The sequence below is a fragment of the Chenopodium album genome, chromosome 23 (genome assembly GCF_948465745.1).
Source record: "Chenopodium album chromosome 23, dcCheAlbu1.1, whole genome shotgun sequence".
NCBI lineage: Eukaryota > Viridiplantae > Streptophyta > Magnoliopsida > Caryophyllales > Amaranthaceae > Chenopodium > Chenopodium album.
This window is the reverse complement of record NC_137856.1, coordinates 8,041,486-8,068,986: the sequence shown is the minus strand read 5'-3', so window position 1 is coordinate 8,068,986 and position 27,501 is coordinate 8,041,486. Positions and strand designations below refer to the sequence as shown.

Below are 27,501 nucleotides of genomic sequence, written 5' to 3'. Positions count from 1 at the left end.
CAGATTTTCCACATCTTTCTCCTACGCCCGATCTCGAGGGAGTCCAGTTCGAGATCAAGCCCCAATTCATCACGATGATAGAAAGGAAGCAATTCAGTGGAGCAAAGGGTGAAGATCCTAACCTTCACATTGCAGATTTCTGTCAATACTGCAATACTATTAGGCAGAATGGGGTAACGCAGGACCAAATCAGGGAGATTCTTTTTCCCTTTTCTTTGTGTGGAAAAGCTAAATTGTGGTTTAATGGTTTGAATAGAGCTGCACTTGGTATTACTAACTGGGAGACTCTTGCATTAAATTTCTATAATAAATATTACCCTGCAGAGAAAACAGCTTTATTAAGAAGCGCCATTCAGAACTTTGCCCAGGAACCAGATGAAGCATTATATGAAGCTTGGGAAAGGTTCAAAGATCTGCAGAGGGAGTGTCCTCACCATAATTTGGCTAAGTGGCAACTAATTCAAGCCTTTTACAACGGATTAGGAAATGCATCTAGAACAATTTTAGATTCCGCAGCTAGCGGTAGATTTATGAATTTAAATGTTGATGATGCAGGTCAGGTTATTGAAGATATGGCAATTCATAATTCCCAATATGGGAATGCTAGAGGTTTTGCTCACAAGGGCAAGCATCATGTTGATTCAGTCACTCTTTTGCAAGCCCAGCTTACTTCTATTTGTCAGAAATTAGATAACCTTACCACGAACAATTCTAATTCTGTTGCTAATGTTTCTGCTGTTGCTAACAATGCTAATGATGCTTTCTGTGAAAATTGTGGCAGTGTAGGTCATTATGAACAAGATTGCAGGAGTTCAATGGAGCAAGTTAATGCTTTCCAAACTTACAAGCAAAATAACCCATACTCCAATTCCTACAATCCTGGCTACCGGAACCATCCTTACCTATCTTACCGTAGCACCAATGTTCAAAATCCTCCACCTCCACAACAACCACAACAAGCACCCCCTCCGCAGCAGAAATATTACCATCCTCACGCAAATCAGAAACCCCTATCACAACCCCCTACTACATCTTCTGACCCTGCTTTATCAGAAATTAGGGCAATGCTGACCAATATGCAAAAACATATGGAGAGTAGAGACCAACAGATTGACTCTATTATAGCCCATAATAAAGTCATGGACACCCAAATTGCCCAATTGTCTTCTACCCTACAATCTCGTCAGCAGGGAGCTTTACCAGCGCAGGGAATGCAACCAACGGATCATGCAAATGCAATCACCCTAAGGAGCGGTTCACACTACGATGGGCCCCAAATGCCCAAAGAGGATGAACCTGAATTATCTGACATTGCTAATCCTGATTCCTTTGTATCAATTTCCCCTGCAGGGCTGCAGGGTAAAACTCCTGATACTAATATTTTTGATGATTCATTGCAGGGTACAACCCCAGGGAAGGATGCATCCCAGGAGAAGAGTAGGGAAGCACCGCCAGTTATCAAGCTACCTTTTCCCAACCGTCACTTGAAGACTAAGTTGGATAAACAGTTTGGTAAGTTTTTGGAGGTTGTTAAAAATTTGCAGGTAACAGTTCCTTTCACAGAACTTATTACTCAGGTTCCTGCATATGCTAAATTTATGAAAGACATTCTGACTAGGAAAAGGGCCTTTAATGAAGTTGAAACCGTGGCATTCACTGAGGAATGTAGTGCACTTTTACAGAATAAATCCCCTCCTAAATTAAAGGATCCTGGTAGTTTTTCTATCCCCTGTCATATTGGTAATGTTTTCATTGATAAAGCATTATGTGATTTAGGTGCTTCTGTTAGCGTAATGCCATCGTCTGTTTGTGCTAAATTGAATATGGGTGATTTAAAGGTTACTAATATAACATTGCAAATGGCAGACCGTTCTGTTAAATACCCCTTAGGTATTTTAGAGGATGTACCTGTTAGAGTTGGTAAATTTTATATCCCCGTTGATTTTGTTGTTCTAGACATGGCTGAGGACACGCAAATTCCCATTATATTAGGTAGACCTTTTCTCCATACTGCAGGAGCCATTATTGACGTCAAAAATGGTAAACTAACCCTTTCTGTAGGCGACGATAATATCACGTTTAATTTAGGGAAAGTTTTAAAAGGTCCAATGCTTGAGGAAAATTGCTATTTAATTGATGTGCTTGATGTAATGGATGATATTTGCGATGAAAGCTTACCACAGGTTCTTGCAAGGGACCCCTTGGAGGAAATTCTTTGTGGAAATTTGTCTGCAGGTGACATGAGCATATGGAGCAAGGAGGTGGATGATATAGAAAGAGCTCTTGCCACCGAGGAATCTGATCTTAATGATTGTGTGAAGGTAGTAAATTTGGTTCAGGAATCAAAACCTATAGAGGTGAAGAAACCTGAACTAAAACCTCTCCCTTCCCATTTAAAATATGTTTTCCTTGATGAGCAGGAATTGTACCCTGTGATCATTAGCACTGCACTGGATGGCCCACAAATTTCTCAACTTTTAGAGGTTCTCCGAACCCACAAAAGGGCAATAGGGTACAGTATTGATGATCTCAAGGGTATTAGCCCTGATTTTTGTATGCACAGGATACACTTAGAGGACAATTATAAGCCCTGCGTTCAACCCCAGAGGAGGTTGAATCCTAATATGCAAGAGGTAGTCAAGAAAGAGGTTATGAAGTTGCTTGATGCAGGTATCATCTATCCTATTTCTGACTCCAAATGGGTAAGTCCTGTACAGGTGGTTCCTAAGAAGGGTGGGATGACTGTCGTTAAAAATGATAAAAATGAATTAATTCCCACTAGAACTGTTACAGGGTGGCGTATGTGCATTGATTATCGTAGATTAAATGTCGCCACTAAAAAGGACCATTTCCCTCTCCCCTTTATTGATCAAATGCTTGAGAGGTTAGCAAACCATAAGTTCTTTTGCTATTTGGATGGGTATTCGGGATTTTTCCAAATCCCGATCCACCCTGACGATCAGGAAAAGACTACATTTACATGCCCTTATGGCACTTTTGCATATCGTAGAATGCCTTTTGGTTTGTGTAATGCGCCTGCTACTTTTCAACGTTGCATGATGAGCATTTTTTCTGATTTCATAGAGTCTATTATGGAAGTCTTTATGGATGATTTTAGTGTTTATGGTTCCACATTTGACGCATGTTTAATTAACCTAGCTAAAATCCTGAAAAGATGTGAAGAATGCAATTTAGTTCTAAATTGGGAAAAATGTCACTTTATGGTGACAGAGGGAGTAGTCTTGGGTCACATTGTATCTGATAAGGGCATACAGGTGGACAAAGCTAAAATTTCAGTGATTGAGCAATTACCTCCCCCAGTTAATGTTAAGGGAGTTAGGAGTTTCTTGGGCCATGCGGGGTTTTATCGCCGTTTTATCAAGGATTTTTCTAAAATTGCTAAACCACTAACTCAGCTTCTGCTTAAGGATGCCCCTTTTATTTTTACTGACGAGTGTCTTGAGGCTTTTGACAGGATTAAGCAGGCTTTGATATCGGCACCCATCATATGTGCTCCCGATTGGAATCTTCCATTCGAGATCATGTGTGATGCAAGTGACTATGCTCTAGGAGCCGTGCTTGGACAAAGGAAGGATAAAGTTTTGCACGCTATCTATTATGCAAGCAAAACTTTAGATGAGGCCCAAGTCAATTATGCCACCACGGAAAAGGAGTTTCTTGCTGTTATATATGCTTTAGAAAAATTTAGATCATATCTTGTTGGTTCTAAAGTCATTGTTTTTACTGACCATGCAGCGTTGAAATATCTAATAGCTAAGGCTGAATCCAAGCCAAGGCTACTCCGGTGGGTTCTTTTGCTCCAAGATTTCAATATTGAGATAAGAGACAAAAAGGGAGCAGAGAACGTAGTGGCAGATCACTTGTCACGTATCAGGTATGATGAGGGTAAGGATTTTCTTCCAATAGATGATTCATTCCCCGATGACAACCTGTATGCAGTAGTAGAGAATCACCCTTGGTTTGCAGATTTCGCTAATTATTTGGTGGGTGGTACTCTACCTCCTGACTTGTCCTACCAACAGAAAAAGAAATTCCTTTCTGATGTTAAACATTATTTTTGGGATGATCCTTTTTTGTTTCGTGAGTGTGCAGATGGATTATTTCGCAGGTGTGTTCCCGAATGGGAGGTTCACGGCGTCCTTACTAGTTGTCACACTTCACCCTATGGTGGACATCACGGCCCCTCTAGAACGGTGGCCAAGATTAACGAGTCAGGCTTCTTTTGGCCTACCATGTTTAAAGATGCTAACACTTTTGTGCAGGCTTGTGACTCTTGCCAGAGGACTGGCAACATTTCGCGGAGGCATGAGATGCCCCAAACTGGGATACTTGAAGTTGAAATATTTGACGTTTGGGGTATCGATTATATGGGGCCGTTCCCATCTTCCAATGGGAATTGTTACATACTTGTAGCCGTCGATTATGTGTCTAAATGGGTTGAAGCCATAGCATCACCAACAAACGACTCCAAGGTAGTCATCAAGCTATTCAAGAGAATCATATTTCCTAGGTTTGGTGTCCCACGAGCTATTATTAGTGATGGAGGTTCCCACTTCCACGAGAGACAGTTGGACAACTTACTTAAGAAATATGGTGTGTATCATAGAACCGGGCTTGGTTACCATCCCCAAACTAGCGGTCAAGTTGAGGTCTCTAATAGAGAAATCAAGGCGATTTTAGAGAAGGTAGTAGCCAAGTCTAGGAAGGACTGGAGTACGAAGCTAGATGACACACTTTGGGCATACCGAACGGCATTCAAGACACCAATTGGTACTTCACCTTATAGGCTAGTCTATGGTAAGGCATGTCATCTTCCCGTAGAATTGGAGTACAAAGCTTTTTGGGCAATCAAGGAGCTTAATATGGATTCTAAGGCCGCGGGTAAGAAGAGACTCCTCCAACTCAATGAGTTGGATGAGTTTAGATTGTCGGCCTATGACAATGCACGCATCTACAAGGAGAAGACCAAGAAGTGGCATGACAAGAGGATCCTACCAAAAGAGTTCACACCGGGTGATAAGGTCCTTCTCTTTAACTCCAGATTGAAGATTTTTCCAGGAAAGTTGAAATCTAGGTGGTCGGGTCCCTTCACTGTCACAAAAGTGAACAAGTTTGGTTCGGTGGATTTGGTGAACGACAAGGGCGAAGAGTTCAAGGTAAACGGCCAAAGACTGAAAGTGTATCATGATGGTACTACTACTAAGGATGTGGAGGAGACTCTCTTAGCTCCACTTCCTAAATGAGCTCAAAGGTGGTAAGGAGGTCGTGCGGGACCTAGATAAACCAGCGCTTTGCGGGAGGCAACCCGTATTTCTTGCTTTCTAGGCTAGTTCCCTTTCTTTGTTTTTATTTTTATTTTGGAGAGGAGAGAAGAGTGATTATTTCACCATCTACAAGTGTGGTTGTACAGGTAAGAGTTTGACAGGTTAATGACTTAGAAAAATTTTGAAGAAGAAAAAATCGGAGCCAGAGCTAGATTCGGGCCCGATCGGGCGCGCAAAGGAGGTTCCAACTGGAGTTAATTCCGCCCGATCGGGCGACTACACCCGATCGGGCGCGCAAGCACACCTGATTACGGAGACAATTTCGCCCGATCGGGCGAAGTTTGCCCGATCGGGCAAAATTTTGTGGAAAATCGAGTGAAGGAAAAGAAATGTCGGGCAAATCTTGCCCGATCGGGCGAAAAAGAGGAAAAATTCTACTTCATGTTCGCGTCCGATCGGGCGGAGTCCGCCCGATCGGGCGCGCAACTTAAGTTTCAAACAGACGGAGGCTCGCCCGATCGGGCGAGGCTTGCCCGATCGGGCGCGCATTAAGGCCGTCCCCCCCTTATTTTTCCTTTCCTCTTCTTTCTTTCCTCACTTTCTCCTTACTTCATCTTCTTCATCTTACTTTCTCTCTCTAAAACCTCCATTTTCAAACCTTTAACTCTTACTTCAATCTTAGATCTTCTCAAATTCCTTCATCCAAACTTAAAAATTCTTCCATTTTCCAACTCCTCTCATCTTTCTCTACAATCTACACCAACTTTTCAACACTTTCTCTCAATTTTCACTCAAACCCTAAGAGAGAGAAAGCTTCAATTCCCACAAATTTTCAAAGAAAATGGCATCCAAACGGTCAAGGACTCAAAGGGGTGAGAGCTCAAGGCAACAAGCTCCAAGTGTCGACCCGGAACTTCAAATTCCGGGATGGGAGAGGGTGGTCATCACCACCCAAGAGCAAAAGGCTAGGATGCTTAACCTCATCGCGAGGCAGGTAATTCCTACCCGTTTCATTCATCATCCTACATTGTCTAGACTAGGAATTGATAAATATGTTGAAAAATTATTCAAAGGAATTGGCATGAGTGGTTTGTTTCAATTACACTATGATACTTATGATTATTTGACCCTAGAATTCATTTCTAGTTTTAATGTCATAAAATCGAATGCTTTAATTTCCCATGTTCAATTTCGTTTGTTTAATAACGATATTAGATTGTCTTTGAAAGAATTTGGAAAATTGTTTGATCTAAAATCGGATAGACCAATTGAACCACCCCAAGATAACATAACTTTTGTTTATCATGCTTTAACGGGGAACCCTAACTTGAACCTCCAACATGCCAAGGGCACTTGGATTCAACATCCCGTTCCAAAACTTTGGCAACGGTTTGTTGGCCTCACCATCTTTGGGAGGCATGAACCCGCTAACGTGAGGCGGGATGAACTAGAATTGCTAGGGTCTTACATAATCCCTAGGAGTGATAAATTGAACATAGTTCATAGGATGGCCCAACACTTCCAACGGGTGGCCAATGCGGCCGAGTCGGGTAGGTCTAGAGTCCCGATTTATTTTGGGGGGTTAGTTACCCATATAGCGGTCAAACATCTAGGTTGGACCCCCGATGGAGATGGAAAGGTAGCCGGCCCAACCCTTATGGATGGAGTCTATTTGGGAGGGCTAAATTGGATTAACGTGATAGGGGGTAACACTTGGTGGGTTATCCATAGGGAGTCGGGTAGACGGGAAAACGCTTTCACCTTACCCAACCCGGCCATCACCAAATTTGAGAAGGGTCTTCCCTCCTACACCTTCGAATTAGGAGATTTAGGAGAGGCCCAACCTCACCACCAAGCACCTCCCTCACCACAACACTTCCACCAACCATCTCCACCACAACTTTTTTACCAACCACCACCCCAACACTACTCACATGACATTCCCACTTCCTCAACCAACTACAACATCGACCCTAACGCCCCATATGACTTCTCGGCTTTTAGGAGCCAATTAGATCGGATAGAGAGTGGGCAAGGGAGGATAGAGGGTATGGTTAGGAACTTGGACACTAGGGTAGGATCCCTAGACACTAGAGTTGGGGTAGTGGAGAGGAACCTAGGGCGGGGTTTGTACCCCATGTATGATGATTATGCCCGTCGGGGGGCTATTCCCCCCGATTCATTAGTTCCCGATTGGTTCCAACCTCCCCAAGGGGGGTATACGGACTCAAGTGCCTACGGTACCTATGTGGACTATTCGTCGGTCCATGGATATGGGACCGATGCTCCTTTTGGTGGGCTTGGGGGAAATGTGGACCCTAACTATTTTGCAGGTGGTTCGGGTTATGGTGGTTCGAGCCATGGTGGGGCGGGACCTAGCCATGGTGGGAGTGGCTATTCGAGAATGGATGAGGACGAGGAGTAGGTTACACTCCCAAGTCAATGAGGGCATTGCTTGATTTGGCTTGGGGGGGTAATCCTTTGCTTGGTAACTCTCTTTCCCTTCTCTCTTTTTATTTGCTTTTTAGTATAGCTTTTATTGCTTTCTAGTTTAGTTTATTGCTTTCCTTATATGAAAAATACAAAAAAATTGAAAAAATCAAAAAAAATACAAAAATACGAACCAATGAACTGTAAATCATGCTTCCCTGTGCCCCATACTTGAGAAAAATTGTTTTGATTCTTGGTATTTGATTGTGAGCATTGTGGATTAGTTGATCATGATTTGAAGTTTAATTACTTGGATTCCTAAATATGCGTCAATTTTGTCCAACTACTTGTGAATATAGTGCTTGACTAGTTGATTTGGTTAGGAATGTGTGATTAGTTCCTGGTATGTCAATAAATTTGAGTATTGGTTTGCAACTATGAGTAGTGTTTCATGACTCAATATTATGCACATGTGGAGGACGAAGGCATTTGTTCTTTAGGTAGCTTTCAGATTTATTTAGATACATTTGTTCCCTTCTTGCTACCCATGTTGTTGCCTTGACCTTTTGTTGTTTATTTGCCACATTACAAGCCTTATTTGCCCCATTGGTTACTAGTCCCAAGCTTGGCTTGGGGGAGCTATTAGTGAGTGAGGTGAGGGAGTTTGTAGTGTGCACTTTATTTGCACAATTTGGGTGGGTTTGAGAAGTTATTTGTTCTTGATCATATTTTTACTTTGATGAGTTTTATTGTGTACATATTTGAAAAAAAAAAGTGTGATGAAAAAGGAAAAAAAAAGAGAAGTTCAAAAGAAAAAAAAGTGAAAAAAAAAAAAAAAAAAAAAAAAGAAAGTGAACTTCTAGAAAAAAAAGAAAAAAATGAAAAAAGAGCAAAAAGGAAAAAAAGTTTGATGTTCAAATTGTCTAAGTGAAGGTTCATCGAAAGAAAAGAAAAAAATTGAGTTTCATTGTAAATATTTGAGTTTGAGTTCAAAGTTTGTTATTCACTCTTGTTCCATATTATCATACTTTTATGAGTGAATTTTTGTAAGTGTTGGGATTGTTTATATTGTTTGGAGCTGTATTTGGTGGATTTTGTTGGAGTTGGTTATGTTGGAGATGTTGGTCATTATTTATTTTTGACCTTGGTTTATTAGGATATGGCTCCCGTATGCATAGCTTTTCTCTCACATATTCCCAAATATATCTTACCCTTTACCCTAGCCTTACATTACAAGCTTTAAAAGACCTTTTGACTTTGTGCATAGAGTTGTGTAAATATGAAAGTGTTGTTTATCAATGCAAGTTATGATTTGACATATTCCGAGTCGACTAATAGGTTGAGTGTATGTCTTTTTAAACACACGAGTGTTGTGAGTTTGGGAGGGCATTGTTCACATTAAAGGGGTTGGGATGGAGAGCGATCGAGTACATCTTTTACTCGCCACATAAATGAGAGTTGAGTGTGTGAGCACTAGTCTTGAATTCTATATGCTCTTGTGGTTTGCTCTATTTGACAATTGTTGGGGATGAAGGGTGATTAGATGGATAGGATTGGTTAATTTTGAAGCATGTTCACTTGATTTGCCTTGAATCGTTTGTGCTTGATTTTATTAATGGGGTGAGGCATGTTTTATTTGTTCATTGTGGAGCTCTTTGCTTAGGGACAAGCAAAGGTTTGGCTTGGGGGAGTTTGATATGTTCATATTATATAGTGTTTTACCCCCGTCCCTTGGTCATAATTAGTAGTGTTTTTGGCTTCTTAGAGCCACTTTTATTACTAATGTGCGTTTTCTAGTGTTTTCGTAGTGTTTGTTGAGTTTTGTAGGGAATTGCATCTTTGGAGCATTTTTCCCGGGATTTAATGAAGCTACTACGAGCATTGGAGGAGGTTGACCGTCATTGAAGCCCAAGGCCGGCTAGAAGTTATCGAGCCGGTGATTAAGGGCTCGGTATTTGGAATACCGAGGTTTGGACCGAACATTCAAGACCCGAAGAGGAGATCCGGATTGGGCCGAGGAGTCGAGCCCAATCACAAGTCCAAAACCTCGAGGAGCCACAAGGGCCCGATCGGGCAAGCATAGCCCCGATCGGGCAAGGCAAGGCATCTAGGGCCAACGTGCAAGGCGCGCCCGATCGTGCGATGCTTAGCACGATCGGGCGAGATGCGCAGCGGAGGGATACGAGCTAAAGGCGCGCCCGATCGGGCGGCCCTTAGCCCGATCGGGCGCGTGTTTCTGGAAAGCCATGTTTGTCGAGGCACTTAGTTCTAATTAGGAGTTGTTAATTATTTTCGTTTAAGTACGCTTTTAGGAGAATTTTTTTACTGACTCTTTTCTTTCCACTTTCTCTCTCTACTTAATATTTTTCTCTCTCTAGACTTTTCTCTCTACTATACTTTTGATCTCGATTACTTTGTAATTCCGCCGTCTTGGTACGATTTCTATTTCAATTAATTTCAGTATTTTCTTCATTTTAATTTCCTTATGGTTTTCTCCATTGTTATGCATGTTTTAGATTTAATCATGTCCGAGTAGTTTAATTCTAGGGTTTGTGGGGATCCATAATTAATATGAAGGGATAATTTATTATTGTTGATTATTGACTTTGCATGATAATTTCTTATTGAATTGTTTTAACTCTTTGCAATTAGATTATGAATCGAGCAGATGTAATTTAATTGTGAATGTTTAGCAATATTGAATTGATGAATCGAGCAGATGTTAATTTAATATTAAAGGCTATTTTCAATAGGAACATAGATCTAGTAAATTGCGAGAGCCTGTTAGATCTATGTTGGTTAGTAAATTGCGAGAGCCTGTTAATCATGTTATCTGTGCAATGTTAATTATTGATTGTTATGTTTTATCCCGGAATATTAATTATTGGTGAACCTATGACCCTAGGCCTTCTTATATCTGATTCTCTCCCTAACTTAATCTCCGTAGAATATTTTCACATTATAAACAACAAAATTGGTTACTTAAATAATCTGGACTATATTAATTATTTAGGAGTAGAAAGACCAGTTTCCCTGTGGATTCGACCCTACTTCCCTATCTACTTTAGTTAGAGGATTTAGGTAATACTTTTGATTAGGTGAGACGACTTTAGCCTGTCACCTGGCAATTGTGGGAAGAGATCTAAGATGATTCCTCACTACTTCTAAGGCATCACTTTGTTCCTTTCCCCATTCAAATGCCTTGTTCTTTCTTAGCACCATAAAAAACGGAAGAGCCTTATCAGCTGATTTGCTGATAAATCTGGTTAACCTTGCCATCCTGCCCGTTAACCTCTGTATATCACGAATGGTTTTTGGTTGTTTCATTTGAAGCACCGCATTCACCTTATCTGGATTCGCATCTATCCCCCGTTCACTGACCATAAAGCCTAAAAACTTCCCTGATCTCACCCCAAAAACACATTTTTCCGGATTCAACTTCATTTGGTACTTTCTCAAGGTTTCAAATGTTTCCTTCAAATCGGCTATATGGTCTTCTCTGTTCTTGCTCTTTACTATTGTATCATCCACATACACCTCAACATTCCGCCCTTTCTGCTTCTCGAAAATTTTATCCACCAACTTCTGATAGGTTGCCCCAGCATTTTTCAGTCCAAACGGCATTGCCTTATAACAATATACACCAACATCTGTTATAAAAGCCGTTTTATTCCTATCAGCCTTATGCATGCTGACTTGATGGTATCCCGAAAACGCATCCAAAAAACTGAGCATAGCATGGCCAGAAGTTGAGTCTACCAGCCTATCTATTCGGGGTAGTGGGTAGCAATCCTTGGGGCAAGCCTTATTGAGATCTGTAAAGTCTACACACATTCGCCACTTCCCTGTCGGCTTTCTCACCATTACCACATTCGCTAACCACTCTGGATATGTGCAAGGCTCAATGAACCCTGCCGCTAAGAGCTTGTTAACCTCAGCCTGGATTGCTTCTATTTTCTCAGTTGAGAAGTTACGCTTCTTCTGCCTTATCGGCCTGAATTTTCTATCAACATTCAGCTTATGCTCCATTACCTCAGGATGTATGCCCGGCATTTCACTGGCCGAGAATGCGAAGACATCAGCGTTTTCTCGTAATAAACTTATCAGGTTACATCTGGTCTCCACATCCATATCTGCCCCAATTTTCACTGTTCTACTGGGGTTGCCTGGCTGCCATTCAACTTGGACGGTTTCTCCGCCCGGCATCGGCCTTGGTGTTTCCTCAGGCCTTGCATCAAAGTTTCTCATTGTCAAATCTTGCACCGTCGGCTCACTTTCCTTCGCTGGGTTACATGGAACTGAGGCGTTACCGACTGGGTTCTTCAAAGCTGTAACATAACAGGCTTTTGACATAACCTGACCTCCATACACCTTCTCCACAGCTCCCAAGTTCGACACATAGGCTATTGCCAAGTGATAGGTTGATACAACAGCCTGCATGTCATGAATTATCGGTCTACCGATAATTGCGTTGTAAGCCGACTTGACATCCACCACCAAAAACTCTGCCATCACATCCCTTGCTTGCGACCCATCACCCATCCTTACAGGCAACACAATGCTCCCCTCCGGCCTTACAGTCGATCCATTAAATCCGATCACTGGGTACGACACCGGCTTTAGGTATTGCCTTCCGATATTCATTTCATTAAAAGCTTGAACAAACAAAACATTTGCTGAGCTGCCCCATCTACCAGCACTCTTTTGATGTCGGCGCCATTTATCCTGGTTATCAAGACTAATGGATCATCATATGGGAACACTACACCTCGTGCATCCTCTTCTGTAAATACAACCTGGGGTATTGACGCCGGCCGTGGACGATTATCTACATCTAGAGCATACACCAGATGTCGGTGCTCCGCTAAATGCTTCTTTGCTCCACTAATCGTTCCTCCATGAATCGGCCCACCCGTTATCACATCCACTCTTCCTGTAGATAACGGTGGTATTCTTGCATCCCCTTGTCGGACTATCCTCCCTTGAGTCCTTTCGGGCCTCGCTTCTATTTGTTGCCTCTCTACTGCTTGTGTTGGCTGTTGATTCCTGCCGGTATTCAACCGGTATTGCGTTAGGTGCCCTTTCCTGATCAACTCCTCAATATTATCCTTCAATTGGGTACACTCCTCTGTATAATGCCCCACATCCCTATGGAACATACAATACTTCTTCACGTCCCTGGACCTTGCCTTCATGGGAATCGGCCTTGACCAATCTTCTCATTCTGATTCACTGAGTAGATTGCGGCCCTTGGTGTGTTCAGGGGGGTGTAGGTGCTGTATCTCATTGGAAGCCTTGTCGGTCTGGTATCTTGCCGACTTCCTCCTCCCCTTCCTGGGGCAGGGGTTCTCGGCCTGCCTCCTCCAGACGAGGTCCCCTCATACTGACTCTGCCCCTTTCCGGCAACCACATGTCTGCTACTTGTTTTCATCAGCTCTTCACTCTTTATGTAATCATGAGCCTTGCTGAACGCTGCTGTCAGTGTCGGCAAGCTCTTTCTTGTAAGATATCTCTTGAAATCCGAATCCACCAACCCATTCATCAGAGCCATCACGGCTATTTCCTGCTGCAATTTCGGAATGGTGTTTGCCTCATTGTTAAATCTCCTGATGTAATCCCTCAAAGATTCATCCGGTTTCTATTCCACAGCCATCAATTCTCAAGAAGTCCTCTGCCTCACGCTATTACTAACATATTGACCTACAAACATCTCGGTCAGTCTTTCAAAACTATCCACTGACCCGATTTCAAGGTTGTTAAACCAATCGGCTGCAGCCCCAATCAAAGTTGTTGGGAAGACTTTACACCAAACTGCATCCGAATTTGTATACAGCATCATGTGCCCTTCATAGGATGTAATGAATCTTGCCGGATCCCCTCTTCCATCATACCTACAGGTCGGCATCTTCACCTTTTCCATCGGTTGATCCAAGATGTGCTGGGCAAATGGAGATGCCCTTAACTGCACCACCGTGCGCACCGTTTGTCCCTCTATCTGCTGCTGAGTTCTGGTATTCACAACACGACTCGAGGATTGCTCATCCTGCCGTGATGTTGTATGCGTCCTAACTGACGACTCATGTCGGGGCCTCCTCGACGGGTTCTCCAACTGGTCATACTGTTCTTCCTGATTTCGGTGCAATATTCCCCTATCTGCCTGAGCAGCTTCTCTTTCAGCCCGTGCTGCCTCAGCCTCCTTCCTCTTTCTACTCATTGCACTCATTACTCTTGCAGTTGTTTCTAACTCATCTGGGGTGAATGTCGCCATTGGATCCTCTGCCTCTCCTCCTCCTGCAGGGGGGGTTATCGGCATATGGAACTGATTACCCTCTAGGGTATGGGTTTCATCTACTATCTCCACCTGGGGTTGTCCTACTGGTATTCCGTTATTTCCGGCCATGATTATTGTTGTTGTATATATGTTTTGTGTGAGGTTCTTAGGCGATAGAAGTAATCAAATGTCTCCCCTCCTTCTAGCGCCAAATTGTTTCTGTCTGATCCCGACTCCACCAAGAACTCGGACTTGAGATCCTGATACCCCTATCGGCAAGCTGAGAACCTACACAATGAGAAGAAGTTAGCTAACCCCGGGGTGGTCCGGGGATAACCACTCCGATGATAAAGTCAGAAAGGTGTTTAAGAAAAGAAGATAAGTAAGAGAGAGAAAGTAGAGAGAGATTAGAGAGATAGAGAGTGTAATTCATGTCCTCATTAATGAGGTCTCACCTACTTATTTATAGTAATCTATCTTGACAGGTGGCTCTTACCCATGCACAACTTTTTGTGCCAAGTGTCGAGCTTCTGTTGCCACGTGTTGAATTTCGGCAGGCCGACATGTCTTCATTCTGTGGCATGTCAGCATCTTCTCTGTAATTATTAAAACCTGGTCGCGTGTTTTCACAAGATATCGGTCATTCCCAGATATCATCCCATACACTTTTGATCCAAAATCGGATTAAAACAAATAATATGTCGATGGAAAGTTTTGTAAGTCTACTTTCTAACCCATTTGGAATCAAGTCAGTATCACTTCTAGATCTTGAGATGTGGCTAAAATACTAAGCTTGGTCCAAAACCAACACCCTTGAACTATTTCAAGCATATCAATTCTAGGCGTTTCTCCCCTTGAGTTTTGAAAAAATTAGGTGTTTTCCCCTCCACACAAAAAAAAAAAAAAAAAAAAGATTTTAATTCTGACGATGTGTCCGATGACCTTGCTCTCGGTCGGTGATGGTTTGTTGGGAGGAAAGAATGTTAGATTGAGTTAGAGGCCAAAGAAGAAAAACATAGAATACACACGAGGGTATGTTTGTCCATTCATGTATAAATGCGGTCGTTACCTGGTAAAATAAGAACGTCATTTAACAATAAAATAAAATACAAGTATATACTTTTATACTATTTTATTTATAAAAAAAGATATTGGTAAAGTATTAAACATAATACAATGTATAGGCTTATAAATTAAACAAAAAATATGTGTAATATTAACAATGATTTTTTTTTATTATATTATCTAGTATTGTTGTATTTCGAAGGCGGGGTTTACGTGGGTCTTCGCTAAGGATTAGGTAGGTGTGGATAACCAAGTGGGAGGTGGAACGGGGATGGTTTTGAAATTGTTCCCACTGGGCAGGGATGAGGATGAATTTTGGACCACGACGAAGATGGGGATGGGGATGAACATGGGAATGAGAATATTAGGTCGGGATGGGGATGGGGATGGAAAAGCCAACATTTGTCCTGTCTGCGCCCCATTGACATCCTAATTTTAAACTTTAGAACTTTTAGATTTATGTTAAAAATCAATTATTAGTTCTTAAAAAAAATTAAAATTATTAAGAAATTCTCAATAGTAATCTACGTATATTTTTTTCTACAATGAAATGTTAACTATGCTTTTTTTTTATAAATTAGCTCTTAGAAAATACAACCTTTGATCTGTTGAATGTAAACAAGACAACCTTTTAACCATCACCAACAACCAAATATATGATCACTGTCAAATCCCACCCTCCTTCATATTACTATATTGTAGATTTGGTTCAAACTTTTTTTTTTTGGATCGAACCCAGATTGTCATCTCTATTTGTAGTAGAAATCAATCAATAAATCAATAAATCATCAATCAATAAATTAATACTAAAACAAACACCAAAAGTGACATGTGTCATATCTTGGTGTTGTTTTTCCCTCCAAAACTTATTCCTCCCATTTTAGCAAAATCTTTTATTGTTAAAATATTTGTATAATACAACTATAATAACATATGAAGTAATTCCTAATCTTTTATATTATCTTTATAATAATGGTATTCCTTTTTATTTCGTGTTCTATTTACTTAACATAGTTACACAAAATTTTGAAACTTTTTAATTAATGGAGAAAAAAACTATAATTTAGAAGGTTGAAATATGGGAGCTCTCGTATTATTTTTTACAAGTATAAATTAGTGATGAAGTATAGACTTTGCTACGCCCTCCAATGCCTTGACATTAAAGGTTTCGTATCAACCCATACATCAAGATTTACAACTACTCCCAAAGCTTTTGGAATACCCAATAGTCTTACAATTCAAAGTTACAATGAATGAGAGGGGTTGTAATTGTACATTGTTGGGGGTCAAATACGGAGTAGATTATATTATACACATTCCAAAGCCTATATGACAATAATTAATGTTGACTGTAGAGTTAATCTTGCATTCATTGTTTCATTCATCTCCTCGGTTAGACTTTTGGTGTTCATGTACGAAATATTAAACGTCCCGGCCCTAAAAACTTAGCTAGATGCATCAATCAACAAAGTAAAAAATTTCAAGAAAACTATATAAATTTTTATTATCCAGTCACCTTAGAATTGAAATGAGTGGCATACCAGTTAAGTACCTTTCGAGTATGGGAACTTATCGTATCAATGTTCATGGTGTCACTAATGTTATTGTTAAAACCACTGATTCACGACCTCTTATGGAAACCCATATCTCTACCCTCAGTTCGTTTTTCAAAAATAAAACTTACAAAGTTGTTGGGGTAGATATCAAAATGGTATGCTACAATTGGAGGCATCTAGGTCATGTATTAGTACTCTACGCGGATGATAGCCATTGCATGATTTTTCACATAGATAATATTTGTAATCTCCCTGATTAGTGCGCAATTTTTGCAAGGATCCCGATATTTGCTTCGTTGGATGCCAACATTATTCGGTCAAGTCATACTATAATGATATGCGGTGTTCAATGGTGGAAGTAGGCGAATTGGCAGCACGAGTTCTAAAGAAACCATGCCTCACTACATTAAATTTGCCTGCGATAGCTAGGGAGGTTGGAGTTCGATATGATGGACCATCAACCATTAGCAGTCAAATTGAAGTTGATTTTAGGAATCCAAGGGTGTTAACTGAAGAGATGGTGAAGACTGTGATCAAAGGTGCTTGCTGCTACTATAAGATTGGTCACAAGCTCTTGAGCTCCATATCCCTTTAGAATGGTCTACTTAACGGTCGAGTTGAATTTGAACACATACTATATTTAAGACTTTAAGTGCTCGTGTTTTATTTTTTTTTTTAATTTTTTTTAGTAGTTTAAAAGTTAAAATGCTAATTATTGCAACTAATAATATATTACAAATGTAATAGAAAATTATACTACGTAATTAAAAATTAGTTATCTTATCCAATGCTACCGGGCCGGTTTCCTTCTATTCTTTACCCACTTTGTACAAATATTCTTTACATTTGATTTATGTGTCATTTGGTTGACAAAAAAGACATGGGAGGTTAAAATATTACTCCCTCCGTTTTTAAATACTTTGCTTCATTTCTCTATTCAAATACTTTGCTTCATTTCTCTATTCAAATACTTTGCTTCATTTCTCTATGCGTGGAGTTTTAGGAGAAATTAGAGAAAGTAATAAAATATGGAGGTAGTGGGGTTGATGGAAGAATAAAAAATTGTAAAAAGCAAAAGTATTGGAGAAATAGGAGGAGAGAGAATATGAAATTAATAAAATATGATATTTGTTATGCCTATTAGGTGAGAGAAATGAATTAAGGCCCCGTTCTATTCACCTTAATTTTTCTGAACTGAAATTATTTTTACTGAACTTAAATTATTTTTGCTGAACTGAAATTATTTTTACTGAACTTAAATTGATTTTACTAAACTGAAATTATTTTTGCTGAACTAAAATTTTTTTTTATTGGTTTTCTATTATAATTCTTCTTTAAGAAAACTGAATTTTACTGAACTGAACTTATTTTTACCGAACTAAAATTAATTTTACTGAACTAAACTTATTTTTACTGAAATGAAATTATTTTTACTTAATATTATTTTTTTAAGGTGAAGAGAACAGGGCCTAAATATTATAAAAGCTTTCCAAATAAGGAAATGGAGCAAGTATTAAAAAACGGCCAAAAAAAGAAAAGTGGAGCAAGTATTTAAAAATGGAGGGAGTATGTAAGAGAGATGAATAATAATGTGTGAAATCGAAATCTATTTACATTTTTTTTTACAAACAATTTACAAGTTAATTACATATTGTCAACAAAAATAAAATGATATACATTTGTTGGTGAATAATATAAATATACATACATGCATATTTTAAAATATCTATTTTGCTAATAATAGACTCTTTCCTAACAAATTCATTTTACGAAGTAATAACTTGACATATTTTTTTTTTTTAATAATTAAACATAGTGTTAGGCCCCGTTCTCTTCACTTTATTTTTGCTAAACTGAAATTATTTTTACTGAAACAAAATTATATTTGCTAAACTTAAATTATTTTTACTGAACTTAAATTAATTTTACTGAACTGAAATTATTTTTACTGAACTGAAATTATTTTTACTGATTTTCTATTACAATTCTTCTTTAAGAAAACTGAATTTTACTGAACTGAACTTATTTTTACTGAACTGAACTTATTTTTACACTGAACTTAATTTTACTGAACTGAACTTAATTTTACTGAACTGAAATTATTTTTACTTAATATTATTTTTTTAAGGTGAAGAGAACATAGTCTTAATTAAATAATATTTATTGAAAATTACAATTTACAAGTTGATTACACATCGTCAACAAGAATAAAATGATATAGATACATTTGTTGATGAATAATATAAATATACCTACATGCGTATTTTAAAATATAAATCTAATATATATATATATAAAGGGGAGTTTTTTCCCGAGATATTAGAGCGCCACGTAGGATTTTTATTTTTTTAAAATTATTAGAGCGCCACATAGGATTAATGTTTTTAAAACTCTACAATCGGATTATGCCACCTAAAATAAGTTAACGTGCCACGTAGGATTATAAAGTATAGTTATATCCAATAAATAATTCAAGTGCCACATAAGCATAATTGACCAATGAGATTTTAATAGTTACATTAATTAAATACGAAATATTATCATTTGAGATTAGGAATTTTATCTAATATTTTAAAACAAATACGGAGGAAATGATATATTACGTAAAACTAATAAAATAACAAATGTAATCACATAAATATGAAAAATATTTTTTTTAAAAAAAAAAAAAAAAATAGATCGATGTACGGGTTTCATCTAGTATATATACTAGGTTAGGTAGCTTGCAATAACTACGAAGTATTTTTAATTAACATTATATTTAATTATAAAAAATAAATTTGACTAAGTTATCAATTCGTAAAATGGATTTATTATAAAAGCCTATTATTAGCAAAATACAATATTTTAAAATACATATGTAATTATACTTATATATATTTCACCAACAATTTATATAATTTTCTTTTTGTTTACCAAATAAATATCTTAACAATATGTATTTAACCCGTAAATAGGTTTCTTTTTTGGACACTATTACTCATTATTTCTTACATATTATTTTTGTCTGAATAATCAATCGACTTAAAACATTTTTTCATATCTTTCTTGGCAAGCTAATCATACATAATTAAATACTAAATCTTTTTTTTTTAAAAAAAAATCCTTGTTTTATTAATGGTAAAGTAGTACGTAACACTACATATGTCACAAATTATGTTAATTTTTTTTTCCTTATGTTTATGGTATTAATATATTTGGAAGTATATATTAAATCTTTTCTAACGTTTTATTTATGTTTAAGATTTGTTTCCTAATTTGATTTTTTTTTAAAAAAAAAAACCTAACAGACATACCAGGAAATGACACGTGTCATTGCTGGTGTGTCTTTTAGTATATAGTTATTGATTGATTGATGATTGATTTAAAGGGGAGTTTTTTCCTAGAGTTTTTAGAGAGTCATGTAGGATCTAATTTTCTTAGAGTGCCACGTAGGATTATAAATCTTAGTAGTAGCCAATTAAATAAGAGATTCTTAATTTCTTTCTTTTAGAATTAAATACTACCTCCGTTTCATAAAATCTGCAACAAAGGGGCCTGCACAATTCCCTAGACAAAATTTCTTAAGCAAAGATTAGAAAACAAAAGGGCATGTGATTAATTAGATGAGAGAGAAAACAACTTCACCACAACCACCCAAAACCCAGCCAGCCAACTCATACCACCACCATCAAAACCGGACCACCACCAGACCACCAACTCCACAACCAGACGACCAACACCACCAGACCACCAACGAACGAAGCCCCACCTCACCACCACCAATCAACTCGCACCACCACCATCAAAACCATCCAACCAACTCGCACCACCACTAAAAACCCACCCAACCACCAACGAACCAAAACCCCAACTCACCACCAAAGAACCAAAACCCCCACTTACCACCACCAACGAACCCACCCAACCAAATCGCCGACCACCAAAACGCTACCAAATCGCAGACCCCTAAATCCAACCAAATCGCACGACCCCCAAACCCAACCAAATTGTACGACGACGACTTTGAAAATGGTGAAAGCAGCGGCGAACTGGAGTTGGAGAAATCGGTGACCCTCACGAGTGCGAGGGTCGCACGACAATCGAGGGTAATTGAAACTCGACCTACCTCACCACCATCATCAAATTGAAACCCGACCTCACCACCGTCAAGAATCGCAACCCCATATTGCCACCATGATCAAAAATGCGCCCCCAACCACGAGAGAAGAGAGAAGAGAGAGAAAAGACGGTGCGGTGGATGTGAGTGGTGGTGGTGGTGCGGTGGATCTGAGTGGTGGTGGTGTGGTGAGAGAAGAGAGAGAAAAGAGGATAAGGATGATGCTGGTGGTGGTGGTGGTTGAGAGGGAGGAGAGAGAAAAATTGGTGGTGTTGGTGGTGGATATGGTTATGAGGGAAGAGAGAGAATGTGGGTTAGGGTTTTAATTAGGGATAAATTAATTTGGGTTAAAGAGTTAATATGTTGTTTATTGAAGCTAAGTAAACTTTAGTAAGGGTATGGTGGTAATTTGACACAAAAAAATTTACTAAAAGAGGTAACTTTTAGTTTGTTGCACATAATGTGTAGTTTCCGTTTTGGGAAATTGTTGCAGATTTTATGAAACGGAGGTTGTAATTCAAATGCCACGCAAGCAAAATTGACGAATGAGATTTTTTAAGTTTAAATTAATTAAATATAAATATTATCTTTTAATATTAGGAATATTATCTAAATATATAACAAATTTTAGCTCATAAATACGGAAAAAAAAATAAAAAAAAAATAAAAACAAACAAATCGTGCATCGCACGGGCTTTATCTAGTTTTGCTAATAATAGACTCTTTTATAAAAAATTCATTTTACGAAGTAATAATTTGACATATTTTTTTTAATAATTAAATGTAGTGTTAGAATAGTTATTGAAAATTACCGTGTATGGCACGAAACTTAACCTAGTATTTTAGCTATTGTCTATTTGTCTATGTATGCGAGAGATGTACCACACTGCAAGATCTTTTCAACGATCGTAGCTTTAATAAAGAAAACCCTAATTTGATTTAATTTTTTGTAGTTGTTAATTTAGATTTCATATGTAGATGTCAGATGACTTTTTCTTAATAAATTGATTTGTTTTTTAAAAAAAAAATCTCGAAAAGCAGACTGAACTATTCCTGTCTAGAATGGACCGAATCAACAAACTCGTCGATTTTCCTCAAGCCCAATTCACCTTTACAATGGGCTTGCAGATCACAGTCCAGAAAACCATAACCGTCGTTTTGACGTGCCAAACAATATCCCTAAAATCCAGGGATTGCATCCAATAATAAAGAGTAAAATGAAGGACGTAAAAGAAAAATAAAAAGAAAAGTAAGGGTATATTTGTAAAGAAGAACCTTCTCGAACCACTTTTTTCATATTCCTCGTGGTTACAATAAAAACCCAAAAGGACTTCCTTCGTCAAATCTACCTGCGTTTTACCAAACTTCTTCAATTTACGTCGAAAATATTTGCGAGTTTTCTGCTTTTCAAATTCAAGGTAATTTTTAGTTTTTTTTTTTCGCAATTTGTTTTGTATGATTTTTCTATACGTATTATCAATGAAATTGTTGCGAATTTCGACTTTTTTGGGTTGCTTGTTTGAAATTAAAATTATCAGTTATTGATTGTTCACAAAAATATTGATAAAATTGTGAGTTATCATATGCTGATTAACTCTTTTAATCATTTGTTTTTTGCTTATGAATTGCGTTGATTTGTATTTTTTTCTTCCCATTAATCGATTGTGTATTTGTGTGGTAGGTTATTAAGTTTTGTGAAGGAAATTTGATGGTTGTTGTTACGAGCAATACAAATTTCTTTTAACAATTGTGGGTTAAAAACTTTTGTATTAAATGGGATAAAAGTTTGTCGTTGACTAGTTTAGTCGGTTAAAGTCTTGATCGAATCTCGTCTGCATCATTACCTTGCCTCCTGCAGTTAGGATTTTATTGTGGTGGGAATTATTTTTTTGTATCCGTGAATGTAGTATCATTATTGATCCTTTTTCCTCAATTATTATGCATTTTCATGATAATAAGTTTGTAATAGGATGGAGTAGTTTGCTATTGTTTCTTATGATGGTGATTGGTTTGTGAATGCAGAGAAAATGAGGGGACGAAGTTACAGCTACAGCCCTTCTCCATCTCCTCCGCCAAGAAATTATGGAAGAAGATACAGGAGCCCATCTCCGAGAGGCCGTTACAGCCGTGGGAAGGAGGCTGCTCCCACTAGTTTGTTGGTTCGGAACCTCCGCCACGATTGCAGGTTCGACCTTTTGGCTTACCTATGTATATTATGTCATGAGCAGTTTTATGTCTGATTGTTTTTTCTGCAATGGTTACTTGCCCTTACCAATATTCGTTTGTTTTGTTAAGTCCTAACCATTCTTCACCAATATTATTATTTATTTGGTTGTATTGAGTAATGCAATGCTGCTACATATAAGCTATTTTTAGAGATAACTTGTGACATTTATACATTGTGGGATGAAATGTAGATGTGCATACTTTTTCGAACAGCTTATTCCTTTCTCTGGAGATGATAATTTTAGGCATCGTCCTTGGTGGTTAGGAAATGTTTTGTGATGATATGTATATATATATATATATATATATATATATATATATATATATATATATATATATATATATATATTCAGAGGTACAAAGAGTGTTATTTTTGGAGCACTATGCGTTTGCGTGGTTGTTTTCATGGCATCGTGGGGAAGAGTGTAATTTTCATTTGTGAATTGTAGCGTGCTGTAGTGGTTTGTATAAAATGAATATATTTCAGTAGTTGCTTTAAGTTTTGAATTGAACCGTCTAAATCTTCATAGTCTTCTTTTTCTTGTTCTTGATATAGATATTTTTAGATACTTGTGCATCAATTTTTAACCATTTCATTTGGCAAGTACTTAGTTGGGCATCTCTTCTTTCTTTCTTCCACTGTCAGCCATTAGTTTTCTGTGTAATATTGTTGGGTTTGATTAGCTATTGGACCCCATGGTGTCACGGTCTAGCTGAAGCCAGATTATGGTTATTTGGGTCATCAATCATGCTTTAGATTATGATGTGTCACATTTCGACGACACCTTTCCATCTTTTCAAATTCTATATTTGACTGTTGTGTGAGGAAGAAGAGGTTAATTTGATTTTCTTTATCATATTTGAAGATATGTTAATTTTTACACCTCCCATCATCTCTGCTCCTGTCCCTTGACAAGGTGAGAGATAATTATGCTCTTACAGTTCCTCTTATGTGTTGCTGTGCCTCTCTTGTTAGAACTGCCAAAAAAAATTGTTTGTTGATATGAAAGGCCATCTTTTCTCGTTGTAGTTGCCTCCTAAGTCTATATACCAGCAGTGACTTAGCTAAGTTTTTTCTATGCGAGATTTGATGTACTGATGTGCTAAGCTATTTGCTTTAGTTTAGCTGTTATCTTCTTTATTTGTACATGTATTCTTCATGAATATGTTGTGTTTTAACATATGTTCTACTGTTGCAGGCCTGAAGATTTACGGGTGCCTTTTGGGCGGTATGGTCCTATCAAGGACATTTACTTGCCTAGAGATTATCATACTGGGTAAGTTTTAATGAAGCCTCTTGTAATTTTTTTTTAAGACATTTGTTTATTGTTGTTTCTTGATTTGAGCTCTAGGTTTAAGATTAGGATAACAAAGAGTGATTAATTTACTATAATGAGCTACCAAATGTATTAAAGTTTTTGGTAAATCCATTTATCATATTAGAATCGGGTGGATAGGAAGAGATCAAGGTTTGTGATGCATTTTACATCCTTGTTCTTTGTTTGCCTAGTGGTCTATGTTTATAGGTTTTTTTTTTGTGTTCTTTCACTCTTTGCCTGCTCCATAGTTATTTTTTCAAGCTATTTCTTGTGTGGTTGTTTCAAGAAGCGTGTCAAGTTGGAGACACGAGGTAATTAAGAGTTTTGTGTTTTTTCCTGAGAAGTGTTTAAAGATTGAAGATAGCAAGTTATAAGAGTTTGTACAAGATTGAGTAGTGGATGTCTTGTTCAAGATTTTCTTAGTGTTGATGAAGAATGGAAGAAAAGAATATGATTTCTTTGTGATGAAGACATTGAAGTCTTCTCCAAGGTAAGCCACCAAATGATTGCTTTGATTTATTAATTGCTTTGTCGGAGAATGTATGTGGTTACTATCATCAGCCTGAGCAATACCTGGAGCTTCTGAACATAGTTTTGAACTTTCTTTTTGAGCATTCTTAATATTGGTTCATGATTATGTAGGGATCCTCGAGGCTTTGGGTTTGTCCAATTTGTGGATCCAGCAGATGCTGCAGATGCTAAATATGAAATGGATGGATATGTTCTCCTTGGAAGGGAGCTGACTGTTGTTTTTGCTGAGGAGAATAGGAAAAAGCCCTCAGAAATGAGGGCAAGGGAGCGTGTAAGGTGAGGCTTTGTTCAGTTTCTATAAATATTTCATATTTATCTTGTATGTGGGGAGCCTCTGATAATGCAAGGATTTTTCTTATCTTGAATGGATTTTTTTTTTTTTTTTATTTGTATTATAGTCCATTAGTCCTAGCAACTAAATTATTCAGAGCTCTAATTTTGCTTCTGTGTGTGCTGTTAGGAGTCGGTCATATGATCGCAAGCAATCCTCTTCACGGTATTCTAGGTCTCCAGTGTATGGAAGGGCTTATTCGCGCAGCCCGGATGATTATTCTCCAAGGGGGCGTTACTCACGGTTTGTTCATTTTTACTTGAAGTTTTGTATTATTTGAGAAATACTTGATAGCTTATTAGTCCATTATTCCTTTTCAGGTCAATTTCTCCAAGAGGCAGGTCATATGGACGGCGCTCATATAGATCTCGCTCTTACTCAAGATCCTCATATGGCTCAAGGAGTCCGAGTAGAAGCCCATATGGTAGCCGTAGCCGTAGCCGCAGCAGCTCTCCTGGATACTCTAGGTGACATCTTTTATGATGTAGTGGATCAGAGTCATGAATCTCGTAGTGTAAAATATACTCTTTGGTGTCTCGATTTTCTGTTCTTGCGGAGCATGAAGCTGACTTTTAACTTCTTGGACTTAATACGGAGTATTTCCTTGTTGGACCAGTCTGTATAACATCTGTTGAAAAATGTTGCGTATTGCAATGGAGTATGGAGTACTTAGTTACGAATCACTGCATTTCAAATCTTTTCATGTTCATTGTTTAATTTTACCATGTTCAGCAGTTCAGGTAATAATACTAATATACTATACATCGCAAGCAAATTGCCTAGTATCACCCCAATTTTAGAAATAGTTGGACTTAACTGCATAACCTGTACATGAAAGTTGAGCAATCAATTTATCAATTATAGGAAGATTGACAATTAATGATCACTTGTACAAATAGTTGACACAATTAAGATAGAATTGAAGCAAACAATTGGGTAAAAAAAAAAACAAAAAATGCCAATAGTAGGAAAATATATTGTCAAAAAGAGAAGTGTAATCTAAAATAAAGTATACAAAATATGTTTGATGGCATTGTTAACTAGAGATGCTAAAATTTAACTCGAGTGATCCGATTTAAAAGTAATCCAAATTAAATTTTATTTATTTTTAAACTTGTTTGGAAACATTAATTTTAGTATCATCCAAATATTGTTATTCGTAAAGCATAAAAACCAATTTTAATGGCACTCTTTTAAAGGCTAGCCAAATCGGGCATTAATAAATAATGATTTTGTAAATATTGGTTTTACAAAGCTAATCCGTTGAAAGCAACGATTTCTACCACCATTTTCCAATAAGAAAACTATATCAAAAACGGAGAAGTAAAGGGCATGGTTACTTCTAAGGGAAAAAGTTTGTTGTCCTCCTCCATTCAAGGTTCTCATAAGCTTTGGCTTCTCCAATGAAGCTCTACAAATTGCAATGAAGCTCTATCATGTTTTGAAGATTGTACCCCCATCCCTAGTTTATATCCTTGTATTAGTTCTGTTAAGAGAGTTAAACTCTCTCATAGTCTTTATCGGTACGCCTTTAGTAATCCCGAGTCTGTTGGGAGCTAGTCTCCTTTTTCCCCGCTGTCGGAAAACAAAAAAAATAGCGTAGATGCCTCGTTTTGCTTATTAAGAAATATCTCGATTTACGTGTTAACATTTAAACACACAAAACGAGGCATCTACGTTATTTTTTTTGCCACATCTGAGCTCAATTTGCCCTCAAAACCTTTGACAGAATATCAATTTGATAAAAATAATATTAATAAATAGAGAGTGGGCCCCACTAACGGAATTTTTTAACGGCAAGGTTACCGTATGGAAACAAAAGGTATATTGGGGTTACCGTGTAGAAAGTCATACATGTTGGGGCACAACGTAGAAAAGTGAAAAAAACAGGGTTACTCTTGTAGAAAAACCCAAAATTAAAAGGAAAATTTTTAAAAAATAAGCCAACCTTTGTGTGATTAGCTCAAAATAAGCCAAACATTTGATTAACTAAAAATAAGTTAACTTTTAAGAGTTATTTACTTTGAATAGGTCAAATGACCTAAAACCTACTAAACAAGTCATTTTCTTTTACTTCGTATTTTTTGTTTTAATTTAAAATTATTTAGTTGAATTAATAATTAAAAAAAAAAACCATCCCCACTGTTGACCACCCCTACACGCCGACAATTGCACGAACCACCTCCCCCACCCTTCCCACCGCCGAGCCAGCCCTACTAACCCTCCCACCCTCGACCCTTCTCCTTCCCCTCCATGAAGGTCAGCCTTCTTTCTCCCCCACCAGACCCTTTCCTCTTCTCCCTCCCCGAACGTCGCCCTCGACTGAAACCAACCCAAACCCGCAGACCTGCTAAGAAATCCACCTCAAAACCACCATACCCACCTCAA

The 27,501-nt window shown here is 38.0% G+C and overlaps 2 protein-coding genes and 1 non-coding gene across 3 annotated transcripts; 1 reads left to right on the top strand and 2 right to left on the bottom strand.

Moving 5' to 3' along the window:
- Positions 1-335: 335 nt before the first annotated feature.
- On the bottom strand, positions 336-442 carry LOC145609841 (small nucleolar RNA R71). Its single transcript, XR_014106122.1, has one exon. It is a non-coding gene; the product is annotated as a small nucleolar RNA R71 (small nucleolar RNA).
- Positions 443-12,355: 11,913 nt separating this feature from the next.
- LOC145606968 (uncharacterized) lies at positions 12,356-12,910 on the bottom strand. The gene has a single exon (XM_081662777.1). It carries the CDS (start codon positions 12,908-12,910, stop codon positions 12,356-12,358), a length of 555 nt encoding a protein of 184 aa, XP_081518903.1.
- Positions 12,911-22,026: 9,116 nt separating this feature from the next.
- Positions 22,027-25,787, top strand: LOC145609045 (serine/arginine-rich SC35-like splicing factor SCL30A). The gene is made up of 6 exons (XM_081664616.1): positions 22,027-22,124; positions 22,729-22,891; positions 24,132-24,209; positions 24,894-25,058; positions 25,243-25,356; positions 25,434-25,787. The coding sequence occupies exons 2-6, from the start codon at positions 22,734-22,736 to the stop codon at positions 25,582-25,584; spliced, it is 666 nt and encodes a 221-aa protein (XP_081520742.1). The 5' UTR covers positions 22,027-22,124; positions 22,729-22,733; the 3' UTR covers positions 25,585-25,787.
- Positions 25,788-27,501: the final 1,714 nt, after the last annotated feature.

Bases quoted from the DNA above. Each gene is read 5' to 3' on its own strand.
- LOC145609045 (XM_081664616.1), top strand. From the start codon at position 22,734: ATGAGGGGACGAAGTTACAGCTACAGCCCTTCTCCATCTCCTCCGCCA. The intron at 25,059-25,242 runs GTGAGGCTTTGT...GTGTGCTGTTAG, and splicing joins AGGGCAAGGGAGCGTGTAAG to GAGTCGGTCATATGATCGCA. The intron at 25,357-25,433 runs GTTTGTTCATTT...ATTCCTTTTCAG, and splicing joins CCAAGGGGGCGTTACTCACG to GTCAATTTCTCCAAGAGGCA.
- LOC145606968 (XM_081662777.1), bottom strand. From the start codon at position 12,910: ATGAAGGCAAGGTCCAGGGACGTGAAGAAGTATTGTATGTTCCATAGG.